The sequence below is a fragment of the Thalassophryne amazonica genome, chromosome 9, assembly GCF_902500255.1.
Source record: "Thalassophryne amazonica chromosome 9, fThaAma1.1, whole genome shotgun sequence".
Taxonomy (NCBI): domain Eukaryota; kingdom Metazoa; phylum Chordata; class Actinopteri; order Batrachoidiformes; family Batrachoididae; genus Thalassophryne; species Thalassophryne amazonica.
The window spans coordinates 97,274,729-97,301,064 of NC_047111.1; the positions used below are offsets into that span (position 1 = coordinate 97,274,729).

Genomic DNA, 26,336 nt, shown 5'->3' on the forward strand with positions numbered 1-26,336 from the left:
GCGTGGCCGCGCAAAAGAGCATCATCATGGATGCTTCGAATACACGCCCAGACTGGCCGCTTTTAACTCCGGCGAAGCGTAGCTTCATGTTTTCATCTTTGTTGCTTTTGTCGTTGAAGATTTCTCTCATCTGTTTTCCACAGGATGACTCTCTGTAAGTCTGAGGAGATTTAGGAGGTTTCTGCCTCCTTCATTTGTGTGATCCTGTGGATGAAACACTGACTCACAGGTGAGTCACACTGCTTTGAAATTCAGCTTTTTAAATATGTAAATGCAAAATGTCTTGTTTCCCCCCCTTTTTTTAAATTATATTTATTTTTTATTATTATTATTTGGCAGGTCACCTTGCCGTTCTGGTCAGCTCACATGTTTTGCTCTTTACAATTTGTTGATTATAGTCAGACTGTATTGAGGGATCCACTTGACGTTAAAAGTGTATTTCCTGTGTGTGTGTGTGTGTGTGTGTGTGTGTGTTATGTGATTATTTGTGGATCAGCAGCAGACGTCTGTTGCATAATAGTTCTGGGCTGGGACTCGTTATCAAGTTCCTGCTGCTTCATCCTGCATGTGCTGTTTGTCCAAACACATGAATCTCGCACTATCAGATCCTCTTCTCCTGAACTGCCCGTCAGAACAAGTCGATTCATCAACAGAAAAGAAATCGGCAACAGTCATCGAGGATTAGTTGTTTATCAAGAACTGTCAAATTTGGACTTCTTCCAGTTTCATGGCCGCGATGTCACCTGCTTTTGACTCTGCATCAAACACGTTTGAACTGGTTGAAACCAGATATTAGCCAATTAGAATTAGAATATACAATGGTCTGAGCCAACAGTTAAAAGACATGGATTTAATTGGGTGAATTGAAAATGATTTTTTTTTTTTACCTGTTCTAGAAGTTATGAATTGTTTCAGGCATGTTGATCTAGTTTAAACTATACCTGATCTGGGCTTGGTTTAATTTAAATATATTTACAGATAAATTGCAAATAATCTGCTTTTAAACTTGGAAGTGGCACACAGTATGCAGCAGTATTGATAATACCAAAATCTGTCCGGATGTAGTGTGTTAATTGTACCATTAGGTTAAGGTCTGGGTTACAGTTTATCCTGTAGCCATTCGTAATTGCTATGTATGATAACTCTAAGGGCCCCTTCACACATAGTACGAATCAGGGCGAATCACTGAGAAACAGCTCGTATGAGTGAACCACAATTTTCAATTTCAATTTATTTTCAGTTATATAGCACCAAATCACAACAGAGGTGCCTCAAGGCGCTTCACACAAGTAAGGTATAACCTTACTAACCCCCAGAGCAACAGTGGTAAGGAAAAACTCTCTCTGAGGAAGAAACCTCAAGCAGACCAGACTCAAAGGGGTGACCCTCTGCTTGGGCCATGCTACAGACATAAATTACAGAAACAATTCACAGAAACAATTGACAAAACAAATATACAGGAAATGCTGTTGGTGCACAGGACAGGAGGGTCTCCAGCACAAATACCACTCCCATCTCTGGATGGAGCTGCACCTTAAACAGAGAAAAATAGAATCAGGCATCAGAAAGACAAGAAATACTGTATAATTTGTCAGCATTAAACAACAAGAAAAACAGGAAATACTAAGGTGATCGCCAGCCACTAGCCCTAAGCTTCACTAAAAGACCCAGAATTTAGGTAAAATTGAGGCCGCGGCACGCTCCGTTTCCTAATAAAATGAATTAAAAGAGTAAAAAGCATAGAACCAGTATGCCAGTATGCTAGCCATATGAAAGGGAAAATAAGTGCGTCTTAATTCTGGCCTTGGAAGTCTCTACAGAATCTGACTGTTTTATTGACGGGCGATCATTCCACAGAACAGGGAGACGATAAGAGAAAGCTCTGTGACCTGCAGACTTCTTATTCACCCTAGGGACACAAAGTAGTCCTGCATAGGGATGGGTATCGAGAAGCGGTTCCTTTCGGGTATCGTTAAGAAATGATTCGATCCCTTCCAAGATGGCGCCACGTGAAGGCGCCCTGGTATTCTGGTGCTCCCTGTTTTGTCTGTTTTTGTGCGTGAAGCGTGTGTCATCATGTCCCTACACCCGCGAGGAGCTTCTAAACATCAAATCATCAACACCCACGGACATTACGCCAGTTTTTTTAGTGCCTGCAGCTGAACTGGTTCACTTTTTGGCCAAAAAAGTGAGACGACGGCGGAGAGGAAAACGAGCTGGAGCTCTCGTGTGCCTCAGACGAAGGAGCACGCGCACGCCCCTACCTGGGATATTTCTCTCCAACGCCCGCTCACTCCACAACAAGATGGATGAGCTGGCACTGCTGATGAAGAAGAGTAGAGATTTCTCCTCATCTTGTGTACTGTGCTTCACGGAGACGTGGTTAAATGCACAGACACCGGACTGTGCGCTCCAACTAGAGGGATTCCGACTCCTCCGCGCAGACAGAGACCGAGCACTCTCTGGTGGAAAAACAAGAGGTGGAGGACTCTGCTTCTATATCAACAACGCCTGGTGCGCCGATGTGACTGTGATCTCCCAACACTGCTGTCCCTCTGTGGAATATCTCCATAAACTGCAGACCGTTCTACTCTCCACGTGAGTTTAACTCTTTCACACTTTGCTCTGTGTATATTCCACCGAGTGCAGACGTGCACGAGGCCGAGCGCGCGCTCGCGGATCAGATTATGAGTTTGGAGAGAGACTTTCCGGACTCTCTTGTTATAATTCTCGGTGATTTTAACAAAGGGAATCTCAATCAGGAATTACCAAAATACAAACAGTTTGTTAAATGCCCGACCAGAGAAGGGAGCATGTTAGATCATTGTTACACGACAGTGAGCGGCGCCTACCACGCGGTGGCCCGTGCAGCTTTAGGACTCTCAGATCACGTGATGGTCTGCAGCAAAGGTTCTCTGCCAACGACTCGGCCTCTGTGTGGAGGGGGTTGAAAGAGATCACCAACTACAAGCCCAAAGCACCTCGTTCTATTGACGACCTGAAGCTGGCCAACGACCTGAACGTCTTCTATTCACGCTTTGAAGACAAGGACTCACACCTCCTCACCACCCACACAACTGGATATTCAAACACTCTGGACCTCCCCCCCTCACTGCTGCCCTCCCCACTCCCCCTCTTGCCCTCCATTGGAGGACGTGAGGAGACATTTCAAAAGGCTGAATCCACGTAAGGCCCCAGGCCCAGACTGTGTCTCTCCTGCCACCCTGAGACACTGCGCTGATGAGCTGGCCCCAGTCTTCACGGGGATCTTCAACACCTCCCTGGAGTCATGCCATGTTCCAGTCTGTTTCAAGTCCTTAATCACAGTTCCAGTCCCCAAGAAACCACGCGTCACTGGACTTAATGATTACAGGCCTGTGGCACTCACGTCTGTAGTGGTGAAGACCTTCGAACACCTGGTTTTATCCCACCTGAAGTCCATCACTGACCCCCTCCTGGACCCCCTGCAGTTTGCCTACAGAGCTAACAGGTCTGTAGATGACGCCATAAACCTGGCCCTGCACTCCATCCTGCAGCACCTGGACTCCCCAGGAACCTACGCTAGGATCCTGTTTGTGGACTTCAGCTCTGCATTCAACACCATCCTTCCAGCTTTGCTCCAGGACAAGCTTTCGCTGCTCCACGTGCCCAACTCCACCTGCAGGTGGATCACAGACTTCCTGACAGACCGGAGTCAGCGTGTGAGGCTGGGAAAAAATGTCTCGAACACTCGGGCTTTCAGCACAGGATCTCCACAGGGCTGTGTCCTTTCCCCTCTGCTCTTCTCCCTCTACACTAACTGCTGCACCTCCAGCCACGACTCTGTAAAGCTCATCAAGTTTGCAGACGACACCACCCTCATCGGACTCATTTCGGATGGGGATGAGTCTGCCTACAGGAGGGAGGTGGACCGGCTGGTGACCTGGTGCAGCAGCAACAACTTGGAGCTCAACGCCCAGAAAACAGTGGAGATGATCGTGGACTTCAGGAAAGCCACAGCCCCCCCGCCCTCCCTCGCCCTCACCAACAGCCCCATCACCACTGTGGTCTGTCACCACTTCCTCGGCACCACCATCACCCAGGACCTCAAGTGGGAGTCAACAATCAGCTCCCTCATCAAGAAGGCCCAGCAGAGGATGTACTTCCTGTGGCAGCTGAAGAAGGCCATGCTGCCTGTCCAGCTGATGGTGCAGTTCTACACGGCCATCATCGAGTCCATCCTCTGCTCCTCCATCACGGTGTGGTACGCCGGGGCCACAGCCAGGGACAGACACAGACTGCAGCGCATTGTGGCCTCTGCTGAGAAGGTGATCGGCTGTAGCCTTCCATCTCTCCATGACCTGCACGTCTCCAGGACTCTGGGCCGAGCAGGTCGGATCACAGCTGACCCTCTCACCCTGCACACAGTCTATTCAAACCACTCCCCTCGGGCAGGAGGCTACGGTCCATCCGGACCAGAACCTCCCGCCATAAGAACAGTTACTTCCCCTCTGCCTTTAGACTCATGAACACCTCATAACTCAGTCACCTTAAGCTTAACTCTGTCACTTTATCATTTTATCACGGGTCACTTTAGACAATGTACTTTGGTTTTTAATTGCACTCCTCCCACTGCACTGTTTTTTCTGTTTCTCTGTTTTTCTGTTGCACACAGCCTTTCATATTTCATATTTCTTTTTATCTTATATTTTATCTTATTTTGACACATATGTTATATTTTATCCCAGCATTTTATCTCTTCTTAATGTTGCACCATTGTACCGAAGCAAATTCCTAGTCTGTGAATCCTGTTCACTGGCAGTGGCAATAAACTTCTTCTGATTCTGATTCTGATCCACTGACATCAATAACCTTTTTGCTTAACGATTCCCTTATCAGTCCCTTATCAGTCCAGTCCAGGCATGCTGGGATATGTTTAGCCTAATGTCTTCTATTTTCTTCTCAAAGTAATCCAGGAAATCTTGTGTGAAAACATCAAGCCGACGTTGGGAGGGACACGTAGTCGGGCAGGCGTGAACGATCCCGTTGCAGTTTTGTGCACGCTCGTGTACGAAACCGTCGCAGTGGGAACACAGTGCGAGCAGCTGGAGTATGTGTAACCACATCGCACAGCTGCTGTGAAAAAAAATACATGCCACCGACGGGATTTGAACCTGCAATTTACAAAAGCTCTAATTGCCAGCCAGAAACTGCGCTATCATCACTGTCCTATAAAAGGTGCAGAAAAATGCCTGAAATCAACAAGGAGATAGATGTATTTAATCCATCCATCCATCCATTTTCTTCCGCTTTATCCGGAGTCGGGTCGCGGGGGCAGTAGCTCAAGCAAAGCCGCCCAGACCTCCCGATCCACACACAACCTAGATGTATTTAAAAAAAACAAAAAAAAACCATACACCATAAAAACAATGCCACATTTTATTGAATCCCTCTCATCCAGCGGACAATACAAGTATGAACCATCTGTTCCTCTGTAGATGACCCATGGTTACAGACGTACAGGCATGAAATGACATGAATGGAGCAGTGCGCTCTTATTATGCCCACATCTACTGGCCTGGCGTGTCTGGCCAGCCCTGCGCGTGTTTCTGGCCCGACACGCGTGTCTTGCAGGACAGAAACCGCATCATGTGGAACAGAGTTCATGTGGGTGATGTGACATTCAGATCGCCTGCTGCGTGTTATGATCTGAGGGTCTGTTTCACCTGAGGCAGCCTGTCAATGTAAGTGCCGTGCGCTTGCTGGCTGCAGCCCGTCGCAACAGCGATATGTGTTTTTATGTATGTCCATGTATGGACAGCATGCAGACACACACACGTCACAATGGACAGTTGTAAGTTTATGTCCATCCAAAAACGGTACGTGTTCCCCAGCCGTGACATCCAGATCCAGAGATCTCAACAGCTGCGGCTGTCGTTGGCCACGCCCCCTATCAGTTCAGCGCACACACAGTGTCACTCTGTGTTATGTGATAATTTCTTATTAGTTATTTTTACTGCTTTTTAGTTATTCCCCCTGCACATGTGTTGCGGAGGGTGCGACACTCCGGCACCCCACATGTCCATTGCTGTTTTGCAACACCATACTCATGGGGGCACTTAGACAAATTTCACATCCAGCTCAAAAATGATCATCTGCTCACTATTTTCGTGCTAATAGCGTGAATGGCCACACATTTTCTAAGTGCCAAGCGGGCGGTGTTAGATGTTCGTGTGTGTCACCTGGAATTTGGCCGGCACCTGCCGCGAGAGGGATCAAATGGGCTCTCTCTGTCTTTCAGCCGCTGGTGTGCGCAAATAGTTGTAGCAACAGGTGTTGGAGGCAGCTCAGATTTATCATGTATTGCATACAATTCCTGCTTCGTGCGCAATTCAGCCACATTCGTACTATGTGTGAAGGGGCACTAAGCTATGACCCATCACATACTGAGACACTGGTGTAAATGGTAGGGCATGGGACATCTGAGCCAAAGGCCTTGGGTTTGAATCCCAGTCATATTAAGCATTGTCTATACTTCAAGTATAAAATGGACACAACACTCATCATAACTAAAATAATTACTAATACTAATACAGTGTCTGTAGGAAGTTTGTATTCCTATAGAAAATTGGGAGCTTCAGTAGATTTTTCATGTTTGGTCATATGAGGATGTGTTTGAAGGTGGGATGTACAAAGAGGTGTACTTTCTCTTACATAGTTTTAATAGACAAAGTGTACGTTTGTTAAGACAGGTTGACATTGAGATACAAAGAGACACGTAAATACAGTTTAAGATAAAGATTGACATTCATCCAACATGGTCAGACACACACACACAGAGATAGGAAGGAATAAACACAGTTAGTGTACATGAAGCACAAATATGGATATAATATGGATGTGAATACAGTAGTTATTATTGATAATGTGAGTCAGGGACATTTAGGTTTGTTGTGAAATGTGTTGATTGATATGTGAGCTGACGACTTACATTCTAACATTTGAGGTAGAAATAATATGCATTTTGATACAATACAAAAATTGAAAAGCCACTTGCCACAAATTAAAGATATTTGATTGGCGTGGAGTGATTATTTGGGTCTATGTTTTGATTGATATGCTACATTGTATTATTATTTGAATATAGTATTTCATATTGTTTTCAAAATTCAGTTTTATTATCAATTATATGAAAATAAAATTATTCCTATTAAACAGGTTATTATAAGAGACTAAGACAAAATTAAACAGAACATTTACAATATTTGAATCAGCAAATCCCCAGTACCCCCAACCCCCGAACACAGTTTATTTAAACTTGAACTCACAGCAAATGTAGATTTTATTCAGCTTATGTACTTAATGAAACTTTGTAGAAATTGTGGGAAATTTGTCATTTTTAGCAAAAACAGATTTTAGCTCATGTTTCCTTAGTGTTGTCAAGTTAAACTCAGTCACAAGGAACACTGACAGCATGCCTTTCACAGTAAAAGTGTTTGCTGGGGTGCTGGCATTACATTTTATTGTGAAATGGTGTGAGCAACATGAATCTCTGTTGTTTATCTTTTCTACCAGTAACATCAGCAAGCAACACTTGATATTATTTGCAAACAAATGTGAAAAGAACACGTTTAACTGACAACTATTCTCAAAAGTCATTCTCCTGCAGTCTGTTTTCTCACTTTACCCTAACACTGAAGTTGCAGCTCTTGGTCAGAGCTAGCTTACAGTCACGAGACATCACAGAGGACGCCATCTTGGAAGCGATAATGTTACACTGTTAATGAAAATAAAGGTTTCAAAATAAAGGTTTTGAAAATTAACCTGCTTATGCCCAGATTTTTTTTTTATTTTTTATAAGTGGAAAAAGTTGCATTAGTACCTTTGAGATTTTTTTATTATGAGTAGAAGATGACAGTGATACACTTCGGCAACAATTGTTGCCAGTGGGCAAAACGGGTTAATCTCAAAAATTTTCATAATAAAGGGTGCACATCATCATGCCATGCGCGAGTCATATCCGAAAGCTGAGGTCGATCTGATGAACACACACAAACGTTGCTTGCTTTTATAGATAGATTTGAACCAGAGAAAGAGACCTTAACTTCAAAAGTTAATTTCAGCCCTACATACAGATAGAAAACAAAAGCAAAGGTACGGAATCTCAGACTGACTGACCAATCACAAGCACTATGTATGACTAGACTTGTGTATTATCAATACGATTACATGTGTTCTCGTGCATTGAAAATGAATATTTATAACGATGATAACTGTTCCTTTGCCTCTGTTATCGCCAAGCCGATGACTCTATGTCCCCTTCCCCAAAATGTGTGGTAAGCTGTTTGCTGTATTTACACTCTGTAACTTCATTAAACCTGATCATGGCTGGAGCTACTCATTATTGGCTGGTTCAGTCAACGAAGATGCCATCCTAGTCATTTTTTTCATCTCTTTGGAACAGACAAATTCTGATCGTGGTGTGATCTGTTGCATCCTGTTTGGTCGGCCCAGGTAACACTGGCTTAAGGCACAAGTATTGTACTCTCTGAGTGCCCCTTCGAATTTGTACCACTTGCAAAGACCTTGTTGCAACAAGTGGTTTGCCATTAAAATTAGCCTCATCATTGTATCAAGATAAACAATACTGCTACCAAATATTTCACTGGGTGATTTTGTCTTAAAGGTCTGGAATGCCACAGGGACATTTTGGGGAACGGGCCAACCGTAGTACCACAAAGAATGCCAAGGACAAGAGTAACAGCGCCACCTTGCGGGCATCCCAGGGTGGCACTCACAGTGATCATTCTGGGATGAGTGACATCAGCAACCACATGGTGCACTATGAGTCGGAGAAGGACTGTGAAAAGGATTCCGGATATTCAGGTAATGAGGTACAAGCTCCGTAAAATGTATAGCAGTTTATACTGAAAGTGGTTTTTAATCTTTTCTATTTGTGATGTAGATGAAAATTAACATGTGTTCAACTAATAATAAACAACTAATTTCTTTAGAAATACTGAGTTATTTATTTATTTATTTATTTTTTAACTACAATGATTTCACGCATGCAACAATTCAGGAAATTATATATATGCTACCGTGTTGGCTGTGGGGATCCACAGGCTCTAGATTGGGTAGTGTTTATGAAGTAGGTAGCTGACATTTTTCAAGCATGGTAATAAATTGCACAAAGTTTCTATAATGAATTGGAATGGCATGTGATTCCAGAATGTTTTTAGAACCTTAGACCTCAACAGTTTTTTGAAGAACTCAACACTTGTGTTTCCTCTTAATTATGTAACTTTTTAATGTTAATCTATTGTCTTAATGTATTTAGACATTATTTAGGATCTTATCATATACACACATTATTAGTAGTAGTATTATTATTAGTATTATTAATTTATTTTTACTTCTGTTTTGTCTTTTGACTTTTAAATGGGCCACAATGGAATCCAATCTTAGCCACATAAGCCTATAACTTGTTCTGGGTTGTCTGGGTATCTTGGTGGCGTTCCTCACTCTTCTTCTTGCACAGTCACTCAGTTTTTGAGAAATGTCTACTTGATGCAGATGCACCATAGAGTGCCATAATATTTGTATTTCTTCATAACTGATGTAAATAAAGTCCAAGACATATTCAGTGGCAGCTTTACCATCAGAGAGCCTCGTCCACAACTACTACAAAAGACTCCAAGCTGTCATTGATGTTAAAGGGGGCAATACACACTATTAGGAACAGGGGTATCTTAACTTTTGATCAGGGTCATTTGGGTAGTTTCTGTTGTCATTATAATTTAAAAAGAGTAAACACAGTTGTTTGACAAAAAATGGCTTCACCCAACCACTAACCATGAGTGAAAAAAGTTTTGTGTTATCATTCATATTCTCTGAAAAAAAAAAAATTCTGCCAGGGTATGCGAACATTTGAGCACAACTATAGATTATTTACCACCCCCTGCTGGATTGGTGTGCGAGTCCAGAATGTAAATATCAATGTATTTACATTCTGTATTTTTTGTATTTGACCCTCCAATGGGTAAATACAGTATACGAGGTCTGTTAGAAAAGTATCGGACCTTTTTATTTTTTGCAAAAGCCTGATGGATTTGAATCACGTGTGCTTGCATGAGCAAACCTTGTACCTTCGTAGGCATGCGTGAACGTTTTCACGCCTATTGATTGCAGCCTTTGTGTGAGGACGTGTAGTGCGCTCAGCGGATTTTCATTTCAAGGAAAAAGACGGAACGACTTGAGCAGCACTACTGCATCAAATTTTGCCAGAAACTGGGGGATAGCCAGGTGGAAACCATTCGAAAGATTCACCCGGCTTTCGGTGATGATCCTATGGGCATCACACAGATTAAGGAGCGGTACAACCGGTTTAAAGACGTCCGCAAAACGGTGGCGAGCCACGCTTCGGTCGGCCATCAATACGCTGAAATGACCAGATCATTCCAAAGTGAACGCTGTGGTGATGCAGGACCGTCGTGTGACTGTCCGAGAAATTGCGGAAGAGGTGGACATCAGCACTTTCTCAGTACATTCCACTGTGACAGAAGATTTGGCCATGAAAAGAGTGGCGGTGAAATTCATGCTGCTGCTAACGGCGGAGCGCCTCCGTGTTGAAGTCTCACAGGACATGCTGTGACATGCCCACCTGTTTCTCGGACAGTCACACGACTGAAAAGTCACAGAAAGCCGTTTGAATCATCCGAATGGTTTCCACCTGGCTGTCGCCAGTTTCTGGCAAAATTTGATGCAGCACTGCTCCAGTCGTTCCATCTTTTTCCTTGAAATGAAAATCCGCCGAGCGCACTACACCTGTCCTCACACAAAGGCTGCTTACCAGAAAATGATGCAATCGACAGGCATGAAAAAGTTCACGCATGCGCACGAAGGTTCAAGGTTTGCTCATGCAAGAACACGTGATTCAAATCCATCAGGTTTTTGCAAAAAATAAAAAGGTCCAATACTTTTCTAACAGACCTCGTATAGAGTGAGACAAATAAGTATTTGATCTACTGTCGATTTTGCAAGTTTTCCCCACCTATAAAGAATAGAAAAGTCTGTAAATTTTAATGTAGGTGCACTTCAACTGTGAGAGACAATCTAAAAGTGCAAATCCAAAAAATCACATTGAATGATTTTTAAATAATTAATTAGAATTTTATTGCATGAAATAAGTATTTGATCACCAACCAACCAGCAAGAATTCTGGCTCTCACACACCTGTTAGGTTTTCTTTAAGAAGCTCCTATTCTGCACTCTTACCTCCCTGTTACTCATTGCACGGCTCTCGAGCCGCATGAAGCTTTACTTGGCGGCTCTCAAACCAGGCAACACACCCCACCTGGCAACGCACCCCACCGACCATTTGTTTACCGATACACTTACGCATGTGCAGCGATGTCATATAATAGACTACTTCGGATGTGAGATGCAAAAATCACAGATGACAAAATGGATTGTTTTGTAATTAAAAAGGGAAAGAAAATAGCTGATGCAGGAGATGGAAAGACACAGAGTTGCAAGAAACAGAGAGGGGAGAGAGCGTGAGGAAGATCAGCATGCAGACCCCGACGAGGGGACAAGCAGCCAAACGGAAAGTCAGAGTACAAAAAAGAAGGTACGAAGCGTACAAGATGAGCACAGGAAATTTCAAGATAAATGGACGGATGAGTTTTTGTTTATTCTCCATAACACGACCCCGCTGTGTTTATTGTGCAATGAAACCCGTGCCTGCTTTAAAAGAAGTAACTTGGAGAGGCATTTCAAAACAGCGCATCCACAATTTAATGAAAATTATCCACCTGGCAGTGAAGTAAGAAAGATTAAAATAACACAGCTCACTACTTCACTTGGTGAGCAGCAAAGACTTATCCACAAGACAAGCTCTGCTGCAGAGCTTTTAACAGAGGCATCTTTTGAGATAGTGTGGATTTTGGCCCGGGACAAAAAACCTTTCTCGGACTCCGAAACAGTTAAACACTGTTTTTTGGCTTCCGCGGAAATAGTGTTCAGAGACTTCGCCAACAAAGATGAAGCGTCCTTAAAGGGGTCCTTAAAGCTGTAGTAACAGACCTTATTCTCTGTGAAGCCCGTAAAATTTTCACCGAAATCCAGATAAATTTTTCGAATGGTTTCCAGGTGCCAGTCTCTAACAGCTTCTGAAAAAATTCTGATGGAAAAAAAGGCCTTTTCATTACGCCATTTCCAGACAATGAAAATCCGACGAGGGGGCGGGACCACTCCTTCCCAAGGCGTGCTCACAGGCGAATGACGTCACCAACAGGCGTGGAAAAACTCACGCATGCGCATGAGGGTTCAAGCATATCTGACGTAAAAACATATGAATGAAATCCATATAGTTTTTGAAAAAAAATAAAAAGGACCGTTACTTTATTGACAGACCTCGTATGCGGCTCTCCTCCTGGTTTTTTTTTCTTCGTATGTGGCTCTTGAGAAAAAAATAGTGAGTATCACTGCTTTACCTGTATTAATTGCACCTGTTTGAACTTGTTACCTGTATAAAAGTCACCTGTCCACACAATCAATCAATCACACTCCAACCTATCCACCATGGCCAAGCCCAAAGACCTGTCTAAGGACACCAGGGACATAATTGTAGACCTGCACAAGGCTGGGATGGGCTACAGGACAATAAGCAAATAGCTTGGTGAGAAGACAACAACTGTTGGCGTAATTATTTGAAAATGGAAGAAACACAAAATGACTGTCAATCTTCCTTGTTCTGTGGCTCCATGCAAAATCTTGCCTCGTGGGGTAAGGATTATTCTGAAAAAGCCCAGAACTACACGGGAGGACCTGGTCAATGACCTGAAGAGAGCTGGAACCACAGTCGCAACCTAAGTAACACACTACAATGTCAAGGTTTAAAATCAGTAGAACTCAACATCTTGGTCCCCTAACCAGCCCTCTACTGCAGCAGTCAGCTCATCGTCATACTCAAATCTCTGGCCCGAAGGTATTTTTTCAGCCTGGGAAAGAGGTGGAAGTCACTAGGGGCTAGGTCTGGAGAATAGGGTGGGTGAGGAAGAAGTTCATAGCCACACTCGCACACAGCATCTATGGCAACCCGGCTGGTGTGGACTGGTGCGTTGTGCTGGTGAGCAGAATGCCACGACTGACACTGGATGGTATGTCTCTTCCACACAGTGTTATGACTCAACAATTGAAGTGAGCAATATGATTCTACATAATATAAGTAGGTAAGGCATTGATATAGATCAGGTGTGATGCATTATAATATCCAACTGGGAAAAATGTGCGAGGCTGTTAGATTGTGAATTGTAAATTTTCCCGGGTGTAATGGGGCTCAATTCAAAAACACAAAAATCACAGATAACGGATTTCAATTTTAAATGTTGTATTGATAGAAATCTTTCCTGGACAGGAAGGTGCTGATTAGGGATGGGTATCGAGAACCGGTTCCTTTCGAGTATCGTTAAGGAATGATTCGATCCACTGACATCAATAAGCTTTTTGCTTAACGATTCTGTTATCAGTCCTTCAGAGTGGCTGTTGTTTTGGGGGGTGTTTGTCAGGAAAATTATAATTTCTCTACATTGATTACAGACCCTGCAGCGGGTATGTAATCAACTTTTCTGCAGCGCGGCTTTGCTTTGAACCTTGAACCAATCGAAGCAGTGGTTCGCAGATTGAAGCAGTGCTTTGATCTATTGCTTCGTTTATTCGTTCTTTCTTTCGCTTAATTTTCCCCCGCTAAAACCCTAAAGAGCATACGTCTGTGAGTATTATTTACCTTTTTTATGTTAAACCGACCTGTTATGGTCTTCTGAAACAGTTGATAGATGTATTTTATAACTTAAAAACCGGAGCGATGCTAACGCGTTAGCATGTCTATGGCATTTTCAGTGTTAAAAGTTAGCATTAAGCAGTTGCAGCTGTCATCACGTTAGGGTGCATTTTTTTTCAAATTGTAATATTTTTTAAATTTATTTTTGTTTATATATTAATAATTTAATGGTTATTATATACTTATTATATACAATTTTAGAGAAAGAGACAAAAGAACCTGAATAGAAACACAACAGAAAATATAAAACCAACTAACAATGAACATACATAAATAAATACATACATACATACAGAAATAAGTTTTTCCTGTGAACACCTAGTGACTCTTATACCTCCATGTCATCCCAGTCTTATTTAAGTTTAATGACAGTTTGTTTCGGTCAAACCATATTTTTAATGTGTTAATTTCTTCAGTGATTTCCTCCAGAACTATCTGCCAAACTAGAAAACTGCTGCATCCTAGTAAGAGCAGAATACTACTGGAATGAATTTGAATAAGGAAAGTTTTTTTTTTCTCTCTCTCTCTCTCTCTCTCTCTCTCTCTCTCTCTCTCTCTCTCTCTCACTAAATGGATGCTGCACTCACTCCAGTTTATTGTCTGGAATAGTCCCAGATTGCATTTCACAGCTTCTAGAATTGAAACATTTTCATGCACGTGGTGTTGGGGGGTAATTTTGGGTTTCAGCTTTTTTAGTTTTTCACCACTTTCATCCCTGAATGTGTCAATTGTGAGTCACTTTTGTGCGGATTAAAGTTACTAACTGGGACTCCTGTCTTGTTGCGAGAAAGAAACGAGAATCGTCCTCCATTCTGTTCACACAGCTCCAAACGCTGTGCGGCTCTCTGCCGAGTCAAGTTCGAATGATAGAGTCCAGTCGGAATTGATAACTTCAAAGCGAAACACCGTTTTGTTTATTTTTATTTATGTCCAGAGATCAAGGATACAGTGACCAATTTCATATTTATTTACTTTAAGACTCAATGAAATACATATAAAACCTGTAAAGCCTAGTTTTAGTACAAAATTCATGAGGTATCGATAAGGGAATCGATAAGGAATCGGATCGATAAGCAGAATCGATAATGGCATCGATATCGATAAAATCTTATCAATACCCATCCCTAGTGCAGATATAGCCTGCAAGGTGACTAACCCCACCCTCTCGCCTGCCTTTTACCCCCTGCACTCCAGCCATGCCCCAGATGGGCAGGCCACTACCCTCAGCATGAATCAGTAAAGTTATGTGTTTCCATGAAACATCCATCCATCCATTCATTTTCTTCTGCTTGTTGCATTTTAACATCTGATGTTTATGTGCAGAGTGCTGCTCGCATTGTTATATAAACATGTGTAAAAGTAAAACTGTTTGTCTGTGTAGATAAGCAGATGAACAGTCTCATGGCGTTCCAGAAGAAATACGAGGATATTATTATCATTATTATTAATATTATTATCATCATAAGATATGAGGTTATTAGCAAGTTATGTTATGATCTTTATCACAAACAAATTACCCATGAAACATAGTATCCTCGACATCCCCTCGTGTGTGTGTGTGTGTGTATATATATATATATATATATATATATATATAAAATATACACTGAGGAAAATAAGTATTTGAACACCCTGCGATTTTGCACGTTCTCATAATGTAATCACAATGTATGATTTTTTTAAATTTATTTTTATGGTACTGCTTCAAATAAGTATTTGAACACCTACCAACCAGCAAGAATTCTGCACAACAGACCTGCAATCTGCACTATAGACCTGCATAAGGCTGGGATGGACTACAGGACAACAGGCAAGCAGCTTGGTAGAAGACAACAACTGTTATGATTATTTATTAGAAAGTGGGAGAACCACAAGATGACTGTCAGTCTCCCTCAGTCTGGGATTCCATGCAATATCTCACTTTGTGGGGTAAGGATGATTCTGAGAAAGCTCAGAACTACACAGGAGGACCTGGTCAATGACCTGAAGAGAGCTGGGACCACAGTCACACAGATTACATTAGTAACACATGATGCTGTCATGGTTTAAAATCCTGCAGGGCAGCAAGGTCCCCCTGCTCAAAGCCAGCACATGTCCTGGAGTTTCAGCTCCCTCCAAAGATTTATTCAGGTCTGGAGACTGGCCAGGCCACTCCAGGACCTTGAAATGCTTCTTATGGAGCCCCTCCTTAGTTGCCCTGGCTGTGTGTTTGGGGTCATTGTCATGCTGGAAGACCCAGCCATGACCCATCTTCAATGCTCTTACTGAGGGAAGGAGGTTGTTTGCCAAAAATCTCGCAATACATGACCCCATCCATCCTCCCTTCAAAACGGTGCAGTCGTCCTGTCCCCTTTGCAGAAGAGCACCCCCAGAGTATGATGTTTCCACCCCCATGCTTCCTTCTCCCATGCCTCCTCTGGATCATCCAGATGGTCACTGGTGAACTTCAGACGGGCCTGGACATGTGCTGGCTTGAGCAGGGGGCCCTTGCTGCCCTGCAGGATTTTAAACCATGACAGCATCATGTGTTACTAATGTAATCTGTGTGACTGTTGTCCCAGCTCTCTTCAGGTCATTGACCAGGTCCTCCTGTGTAGTTCTGAGCTTTCTCAGAATCATCCTTACTCCACAAATTGAGATCTTGCATGGAATCCCAGACCGAGGGAGATTGACAGTCATCTTGTGTTTCTTCCACTTTCTAATAAATAATCATAACAGTTGTTGTCTTCTACCAAGCTGCTTGCCTGTTGTCCTGTAGTCCATCCCAGCCTTGTGCAGGCCTACAGTTTTGTCCCTGGTGTCCTTAGACAGCTCTTTGGTCTTGGCTATGGTGGACAGGTTGGAGTGTGATTGATTGAGTGTGTGAACAGGTGGCTTTTATACAGGTAACAAGTTCAAACAGGTGCAATTAATACAGGTAAAGAGTGCAGAATAAGAGGGCTTCTTAAAGAAAAATTAACCGGTCTCTGTGAGCCAGAATTCATGCTGGTTGGTAGGTGTTCAAATACTTATTTGCAGCAGTAACATACAAATAAATTCTTAAAAATCATACGTTTTTAGATTATGTCTTTCACAGTGGACGTGCACCTAAGATGAAAATTTCAGACCCCTCCATGATTTCTAAGTGGGAGAACTTGCAAAATCGCAGGGTGTTCAAATACTTATTTTCCTCACTGTATATATATATTAGGGAGGTCCTAAAATACAAACTTCAACTTTTTCAAGGTGCTTCTTCATTTTTTTGTTCCATTTGGTGAAATAATATATTGAGTGAAATTTCATAAGAATTGAAAAATATTAACCACTGCCGCTTGACCCCCGTTTTTGCACCAGGCGAGTAAAATTTTGAGTTCTTGAATGGATACAGCAATGGGAAGACAAAACACAGTTCAGGAGTTATAAGTACTGTTGGCACCATTTAGTCCTGCACTTGAGTCTATTCAGTATTCATGTAATTAAAATAGCATGTGCTACAAGAAAGAAGAAGGTAGTGTGGCTGATTGGCTTCCCCTCAGATGAACTACCTGGAAATCGGCTACCATCTTGGGCTGAAGTTCTTCAAAGATACTTCAAGCTGATGAGAAGCTAGAAATCAGGAGGGCAGCAACTCAAGTTGTTAGTGAGATGTTAAGCATCTGGGAGAAAGCATGGATTCCAACTGCTGAAGAAAGAAACATTATTAAAAAGCTTGAGAGAAAAGTGGAACAGTATTGATCAATAGCTAGGGGAAAGATGAAGCAATCTGCATCTCAGATAAAGAAAGAGGAGGCGTTCAAGGCAAATTTAAATGACTTGTTTGACATTGCTCATGTCCAAGCATTTCAGTTGATTAAGATACCAGAGGATTGCAAATTCCTTAAAGCACAACGGGAGCCAGGGCGACGTGGCTTTATGGTTGGTGTTCACAAAGTGCTGGAAGGAAGGGAAAAACGGGCTCTTCAACAGGCTGAGATGTCAACTGCAAGGGAGCAGCATGAAATGGCGCTGAAGGCTGCACGAGAAGAGACTGTTGAACTGATGTCTTCAACAGAGAGCAATACTGATGTCACGGATTCTGAGGACAATCCGGTTCCACCTCCTCCAAAAAGGTCATGCCGGCGTGCACAGAACGTTGTTACACCGGAGCTGACTGCAGCCCTGGACCGCACAAAAATAAGTGACCAATCAGCAGTTCATGTTCTGTCAGCAACAGTCTCTGCCCTGGGGCATGACCCATCAGAGTTGGCCATTAATCGGTCGTCGAGCTGTAGACATAGGCGAATCCACAGGAAGGTGATTGCAGAGGAGATTCAGAAGAGTTATGCTAGCAGCACAAGCCTGGTAGTTCATTGGTATGGCAAACTGCTTCCTGACGATGGGAATCAGAAAGTTGATCGTCTTCCTGTCATCATTACTGACCCACGAGGAACTGCAAAGTTACTTGGTGTGCCAAAACCTCCTGCGGGTACTGGCCAAGCAACAGCCACTGCTGTTATGCAGTGTCTTGAGGACTGGCAGTTATCAGACAAGGTGGTTGGCATGAGCTTTGTTACATCTGCCTCAAGTTGCATTTTTGAGGCATTCGAACTTAACATGGACTTCCTCGTCAAGGACCTATCAGAGTGGGAGGATGACCCATCATTCCAGTCGTCACAGCAGGTCCTGCATGGCATTGCTGCTGTCAATGATTTTGCAGAGCGGGAGTGGCCCTTATTCAGGATTACAACCAAATCCTGACAAAGGATGAGCAGCAGCGGCAATACCTTCTGCAGGTTGTTGAGATGCATCGACGTCAGTTCCCAGAAGCAAAGAAAACTGTAACCAAATGACTGTTTGTTCCTATCAAATATGTTAACAGTGACACTTCATGTATTTTTATGTATCCTGTATGCTAATTTAAATAAAATAAGATTGTTCTTTCAATTTGTATTTCATATCTGAACAGGCACATTGTTATTGTTGGTTTGCACAATATACTAGAATAGTCTTAATTTTCACCCCGCGTGCGGCAGTGGTTAGAATTGTTGTACTGAAGTAAAATTTTGCACAAAATATTTTCTTACCAAGATGAACAATTTTGGCAGGAAGCACCTTAAAGTCACATTTTAATTTTTGGCATGCTGTAGAGGACCACCCTAATATAAATATAATATATATATATATATATATATATATATATATATATATATATATATATATATATATATATATATATATATATATATATATATATATATATATGTGTGTTGTTTGTTAGTTCACAATTTACTAGCAACAGTTTGTAACTCTCCAGCAGCAGTGCTGCATTGTCAGGGCCTTATGTTTTGGAACACTATGCATTACATTCAGATTGCAGCATGCATTCGCACCTGGAATGTACGCAGTACAATCACATTTTGATTTTGTAACTGTTAAACAGCAGCTGAGGACGATGTGCTTTTCATAAAAGCAGTTAAGTGGAAGTAATGAAGAAAAAAGTTAATTCCCCCCACCCCAACCCTGTCTGCACTGAGTAGATTCAATGAAGTTGCCAATACATAGTAATAGTCAAACATTTTTGAAAGATTACCAGCAGTATTTATCAACATATAAACGACAAAAACATAAACATAAGTGATCTTTCTCTGATTACTCTTAGTCTAACCTTTCATAATTTTTATATGTGCTACCCCTCCCCTACCCCTTATTTCAGAGGCCAGCTCAGATGACCAGCACAGCTTTCAAAGTGAAAGCAGCAAAAGCTCCAACAGCACCAGTGTGAATGCTGCAGGACACAACATGGCTCCTTACGAGAAGCTCACGCCTTTATATGTTATTAAAAATCTGGTGGTCAAGCCGGTGAGATTTTAAGCCATTAATAACATTTTTGTTTACTTAAATTTGTTGTATAATAAACAATGATTCAACAGAGTCCATAATCTAGAAGTTATTGTTAAGTAGCAATATGTTCTCACTAGAAAACTGTCACTTTTTAACAAAAAATAGGTTGGTTGGTTGTTTGTTTGACCGAATGCCAACATGTGACGAGTTGGGTACCCTCTTTGCATAATTTAGTGACACGTGGGGGAAACCCCGGTCATAACCTAACCATAGACAGGTAAGTGTTCCCTGATGATGCAGAAGTCAACCAGATAGTTCTGTCTGAGAGAAGATGATGCTGCTGTATATTAAAGCGTTTCCCCGTGCGGGACAAAATGACACTCATCACATAGTGATGCAAAGGGGCACTGACCAAAAAAGTGAGTAAAGCTCAAAATCCTTATAATATACAAATAATGAAAGTTTGAGTTCAGTGGTATAAATATTTCATGAAGTGAAAGATGAAATGTTCCATTCAAAGAGGCAAAGCAGAGTTGAATGGTATGTTCCAGTTTTCACCGAATAAAATATTTGTTCCATTAAAAGAATGAAAAAAAAATCATTACTTGTTTTATATAATGACTGAAATAGATCCTTGTCATTTGATATTATATTAATGTATAAAAAACAGAAAAGGGGCTTACATTTTGGTGCGTGTCACTGGTGCTGTGACGTCAACAGTGCAACACGAACTTTAAATAGGAGTTCAAAATTGTTCTCAGTCATCTTGGAAAAACAGTTGATAGTTCAAAAATAATTCTGACGATGTAGTCTGTGATGCTGTGCACTGACTTCGTGTACTTCCAAAAAAAAAAAAAGACTTCATGTACTTCCTCAGTCCAGCAAAAATTGTCAGAAATTTATCCAGGATTAAATCCTAACATCATCCTAACTTCATCCTAACAGCTTTTCATGCCTCCAGACGGCTTACGGCGTAGTGGATTGGTTGTGTGTGTGTGTGTGTGTGTGTGTGTGTGTGTGTGTGTGTGTGTGTGTGTGTGTGTGTGTGTGTGTGTGTGTGTGTGTGTGTGTGTGTGTGTGTGTGTGTGTGTGTGTGTGTGTTAGAAGAATTAGCTCCGTCAATTAACTCGTTCAAATCATCGTCCGCCAGCAAAACAAACTCCGTCATGTTTAGCTAAATGCCGCCCCCACTAGTGTGTGCGTGGGTGACATTTGCAGCATGCAATGGTACAAAATGTATGGACCTAAATTTACACAGTAAGTGGAACCAGATTTGCACGCTAAATGCAACGCAACACAAATGGGATGAATAATCCATGTCAGGTGACATACAAAGCACCAATCAAATGAGAAGGATCCACTCAGCTGTTATATAATAGCTTTTATTCCCATACACTCAAATAGATTAGGAACACTGTACATTCTATTCCAAATCAAAACATGAAAAAAAATGTATCAAATTTAGTATTACTTTTCAGAAAGTGAAGAAAAAAATAATTAGGCTATTCAAAAAAATAGCAGTGTCTGCATTTTTCTTTAACTACTCAAACATTTATTGCATAAAATGAAAAATTCTTAAAGATTTAGCTTCCTTGTGAATCACTGAACTAATATTTAGTTGTATAAGCACTGTTTCTGAGAACTGCTTCACATCTGTATTGCATGGAGTTGACCCACTTAAAGGTTTTAAGAATGTTTGGAGGAGAAAATACCCAACAACCTGTGAACAGGTATTCCAGCCCAGGATGATTGGACTGCATTCCACAATTCCTCTGCATTTCTTGGTTTTGCCTCAGAAACAGCATTTATGATGTCACCCCACAAGTCTTCTATTGAGTTAAGGTCTGGGGATTGGACTGGCCACTCCATAATGTTAATTTTGTTGGTCTGGAACCAAGATGCTGCTCACTTGCTGGTGTGTTTGGGATCATTTTCTTGTTGAAACACCCATTTCAAGGGTGTTTCCTCTTCAGCATCAGGCTACATGACCTCTTCAAGTATTTTAATGTATTCAAACTGATAAATGATCCCTGGTATGCAGTAAATAGGCCGGACACCACAGCATAAGAAACATCCCCATATCATGATGCTTGCCCCACCTTAAATGAATGAAGGAATGAATTTATTCAGCCCACACATACCCCAAATAACAAAGTAAACTCACAAAGAAAGCAAACTAAAATAAACTAAAATTTCAAAACACAAACATGCAAACAGAAGTGCACCATGCACAAACCCAAAAAACAAAATCAATAAACTTAATTCATCACACCACAACGAGTAATTAAATTATTTTTGTAAAGTCTTTTAAAGCCAACCAAGTTACCAAGTTATTTTATGTTATCCGGGCACAAATTTCAAATATTACCACATTTAACAGACGCACAATGACTTTTTACTGTAGTTTAAATCTTTGATTTTTGGAATACTAATGTTCCTCGCAAATTATAACTGGAGTCCTCATTTTGAACAGGCCCTGGACATGTTGTGGTAAAAGTTTATTTTTTACTTTAAACATAATTTGTATGATGCTGTCATCAATCAGGTCTCAAAATTTTAAAATGTATAAACAATGCATTTTCCAACTCAATTTATCGTCAATGAAAACCCCAAGAAATTTGTCATTTACAAGTTCAGTTTCAATATCATGTACTAATAAATTTCTACATAAATTCCTGGGTTTATTTCCAAATATGATACACTTTGTTTTTACCAAAATGAAGTGATAATTTGTTTGAATCAAACCATTGTTTGAACTTCTGCAGGTCCCTCTCCATCATGTACATAACCTGTCCCAAATGATCCCCATTACAAAACAGTCGTGTCATCAGCAAATAAAATGCAACTCACAAACTGACAAACCAAACATCTCATTCATCTTCAACCGCTGTTCCAGGTTCAGGTCATGGGGGCAACAGCTCCAGCAGGGGACCCCAGACTTCCTTTTCCTGTGCCACATTGACCACCTCGGACTCAGGGATTCCTACGCGTTCCCAGACCAGTGTGGAGATATAATCTCTCCACCTAGTCCTGGGTCTTCCCCGGGTTCTCCTCCCAATTGGACATGCCTGGAACACCTCTCTAGGGAGGCGCCCAGGAGGCATCCTTACCAGATGTCCGAACCACCTCAGCTGGCTCCTTTCAACGCAAAGGAGCAACAACTCTACTCCGAGCTCCCCACGGATGACCGAAGTTCTCACCCTATCTCTAAGGGAGACACCAGCCACCCTGCTGAGGAAACCCATTTCAGCCGTTTGTACCCGCCATCTAGTTCTTTCGGTCATGACCCAACCCTCATGACCACAGGTGAGAGTAGGAACCAAGATTGACCAGTAGATCCAGAGCTTCGCCTTTTGGCTCAGCTCCCTTTTTGTCACAACAGTACAGTACAGCGAATGCAATACCCTGCTGCACTGATTCCAATCTCACGCTCCATCGTATCCTCACTCGTAAACAAGACCCCGAGGTACTTGAACACCTTCACAGACTCAAAGGGGTGACCATCTGCTTGGGCCATGCAACCGACACAATTGACAAACAATTTACAAAACAAATATACTTGAAATTTTCCCAAGCACAAGCCAAGCACGAAGTCAAAGGAATTGTCTGTAGACCTCCGAGATAGGATTGTCTCAAGCCACAAATGTGGGGAAGGGTACAGAGACATTTCTGCTGCTTTAAGGTCCCAGTGAGTACAGTTGCTTCCATCTTCCGTAAGTGGAAGAAGATTGGATCCACCAGAACTCTTCCTAGAGCTGGCCGGCATCTAAACTGAGCGACTGGGGGAGGAGGGCCTTCATCAGGAAACATAGTGGGTCACCCCTCTGAGTCTGGTCTGCTTGAAGTTTCTTCCTCAATATCAACAGAGGGAGTTTTTCCTTACCACTGTCGCCTGTGTGCTTTTTGCTCTAGGCTTTGTTTTCAATATTCTTAAAGCATAGTTTCTAGGCATCAAATAGTGACAGTGACATTTTGTGCAAGGTTTACTGCACTATACCATCAGCATTCTTGACTTGCTTGGAATTTGGCTTTAAACAGTGACAGAAATAGTTGGCGAGCTTTTGTGAATGCCGTTAAAAAGAACCCTGAATCTCCACCCCAGCCCCACTGCTCATTAATCATTGGGGTGACAACTGCCCCACACAAAAATAGGTTGGCCATTAACTGAAAAGATTCTGGTTTGATTTCAAACTACTTCTGACAAAATATTCTTGAGGTATCTGTGGTTCAAAGCTCAGATAAAATTGGAAGTGATTCATGTCAGAAAGGGCATGAAGCTGTAAAAGCTGAACCAAAGCAACACAGCATATTGTTCCCATGTAGGAGTGGAAAAATATGTAGAGAAAGAAGAAACATAAAGTTCAAGATAATAATAAATAATAACAATACTTTACAATACTTTCCACATGCAAGTAATAACAAATAAGGATAAGTATTGCTATTTGACACTTGTCATAAGACTGTATTGAATATATGATAACATATATGTTCTAATGAGTGTAACTCTATTCTCTCTTTTTTGTCTCTATGTGAATTAACCTCCTCCTCCCTCTTTTATTTCTTCTTTAATCTGGCTACTAATTGCACCTCATTAAATCCATGACCACAATCTTCTTTTGGTATAGTCAAGTCCGGAGCAGCTTCTGTGTGGTTCCTTGGCATGGTCTGGAGGTTGGCACAGCCTTACTGGAGCCAAGACACCAACCCAACTCTTATGGATCCAACAATCTGCAATACCTGCTCTTTCCTCCTGTGCCCAAACCTCTTCCACCACTGTGGCTACACGGCAAGGTGAAAAGAAAAAAGGAGGTGGTCGCATCAACCAGACCCACGGTGTCAAGAACTCATACTTACCCATCCTCAATTCCTTCCCTCGAATTGCCCCTCATCCAAAGAAAGAGAGTCAAGAAGCTCAGGGTGTATCATGGGTAGAAGGGATTAAGGAAAATGGTAGTGAAGGCCAGAGCCAGAGTAAGAGAATGTGCACTGAAGAAGAGAAGATGGAGGCCGTGTCTTCCACCACCTACCTCCCAATGCACCAGCAGCATCAAAAAGATGCTAGAGTCCATTCCCAGTACAAAAGCAAAGGCAGCCACTGCAAATCCAACCATACCTCCAGTATCCAACCTAAAACACACTGCTGCCATCAAAGGTTGAGCTCTGACAGCATGACCTCACTCTCTCTTTCCAGCTCCCAGACGCCCTCATCTCCTTCATCTGACTCCCCTTCCTCATCTTCTCCATCTTCTAGTTCTCCCTCCTCCTCTGTGGTGCACAGTCTTTATTGCCAGACCCCTGAAAGGTCATCTGAACGCCAGCGCCGTTTCCTCAAAACAGCTGAGATCCTGAACCAGTCAGGCCTGTTGGCCATCACGCTGCGCACCAAGGAGCTTCTGAAGCAGAACGCGGCCGCTGAGAGAGAAATTGCTCAGCTCCGTCAGCACACCCATCTGCTGTGCCAGGTAGCCCAGACTACCCAGCAGGGCCACAAAGAAGGCTCTGACAGCCTTGATGAAGTACTTGAGGCAATGGCTGAATCAGGCTCGTACCCCAACCTCAACTTGAATCAGCTGACAGCATTCAGCAGCAGGGATCAGCAGAGGAAGAACAGAAATGAGGATACCATTGAAAAGGGCAATGACATAGGAGTTGGTAAAACACACACTATCCCATCGAAAAACCTGGTGTCTCTACATAACATAAATGATGGAATATCACCACCTTCACCACTGTTTGCGCCTTCACCAGAAACAGAAGAAAGACAGGATGTTGATGACCCTTTAGACCCTAATCCCACCTTTGTCTGTATTTCTTTTCCCAGTTTGGTCCCTGAACAGGGGCTAAAACAAACAGTCAAGGATAAGGGCCGAAGTGATCTTAGTACATTGCTAGAGAACTCAACATACAACAGCTATTTTCTCTAGCTTTTTCAAAACAAGGACATGAATGTATATTGAATGGTAGGATCATATATAAATCTGGATAGCATAACATATTCTAGAATTGTACGTGAATGTCAATGGAAATCTGTGACTGGTCTATTAGCTAATCTAACTTTTGATGAAGTGAAATATGATTGATATATTTTTTTTTTTCTGCAGGGATTTAATTATTACAACCATCCATAGTTTATCTGTAGTTTTACCTTCTGTGCACAGGTCTCTCCTTTTGATGACTGCGTATGCAGTCAGTGATGTCCAGTATACCCAAGAGGCAGTTTGATGAATCATGCACCAAATGATGTACTGTAAGTGACAGAAGCAGTGAGACAAGTGAAGCATGTTTATTAAGAGTTAGGAATCACATACAGTTGCCGTCACCACTCCAGCTGAATTATTTTGGTTCCCCATATTTATAAGATAACAATGCTCTATTATCATCTCATTGAATTTGTGATGACTGGATTGTGAATAGGATTACTAATAGATTATTGGGCAACTTTCCACATTTTTATAAGTACTTTGTTCTTCTAATTATTATTGTTTGTATAGTACTCTCTGGTGCAGACTATACATTTCAAAGTGCTTTGACATCAACATATTCATAAATAACACACTAAAATCAGAGTCAAGTCAACTCCCCGTGACCCTTAACTGGAAGAAACTGTTTTAGGAAGTTGATGGAGGGAAGATGCGTCATATGTTTGGCTGTGATAGACTCAATTTTAAAACTGATCCTTTAAAAAAAAAAAAAAAAAGCCAGGAAATCTAAAGCA

General features: G+C 42.0%; 1 protein-coding gene across 4 annotated transcripts; it reads left to right on the plus strand.

The window, feature by feature from the left end:
- The first annotated feature begins 46 nt into the window (after positions 1-46).
- Positions 47-26,336, plus strand: LOC117517693 (CLOCK-interacting pacemaker-like). 4 transcript variants are annotated; one of them, XM_034178814.1, is made up of 5 exons: positions 47-229; positions 8,444-8,493; positions 8,666-8,865; positions 19,494-19,639; positions 24,247-26,336. In XM_034178814.1, exons 3-5 carry the CDS (start codon positions 8,673-8,675, stop codon positions 25,543-25,545), a joined length of 1,638 nt encoding a protein of 545 aa, XP_034034705.1. In that variant the 5' UTR covers positions 47-229; positions 8,444-8,493; positions 8,666-8,672; the 3' UTR covers positions 25,546-26,336. The 4 variants fall into 4 exon arrangements, with proteins under 4 accessions (XP_034034705.1, XP_034034704.1, XP_034034703.1 ...); XM_034178813.1 differs by lacking the exon at positions 8,444-8,493; XM_034178812.1 differs by lacking the exon at positions 8,444-8,493 and having other exon boundaries at positions 47-223; positions 8,664-8,865.

Coding starts and splice junctions, on each gene's coding strand:
- LOC117517693 (XM_034178814.1), top strand. CDS start 8,673: ATGCCACAGGGACATTTTGGGGAACGGGCCAACCGTAGTACCACAAAG. Junction 8,866..19,493: donor AAAGGATTCCGGATATTCAG/GTAATGAGGTAC, acceptor CCCTTATTTCAG/AGGCCAGCTCAGATGACCAG. Junction 19,640..24,246: donor AAAATCTGGTGGTCAAGCCG/GTGAGATTTTAA, acceptor CTTTTGGTATAG/TCAAGTCCGGAGCAGCTTCT.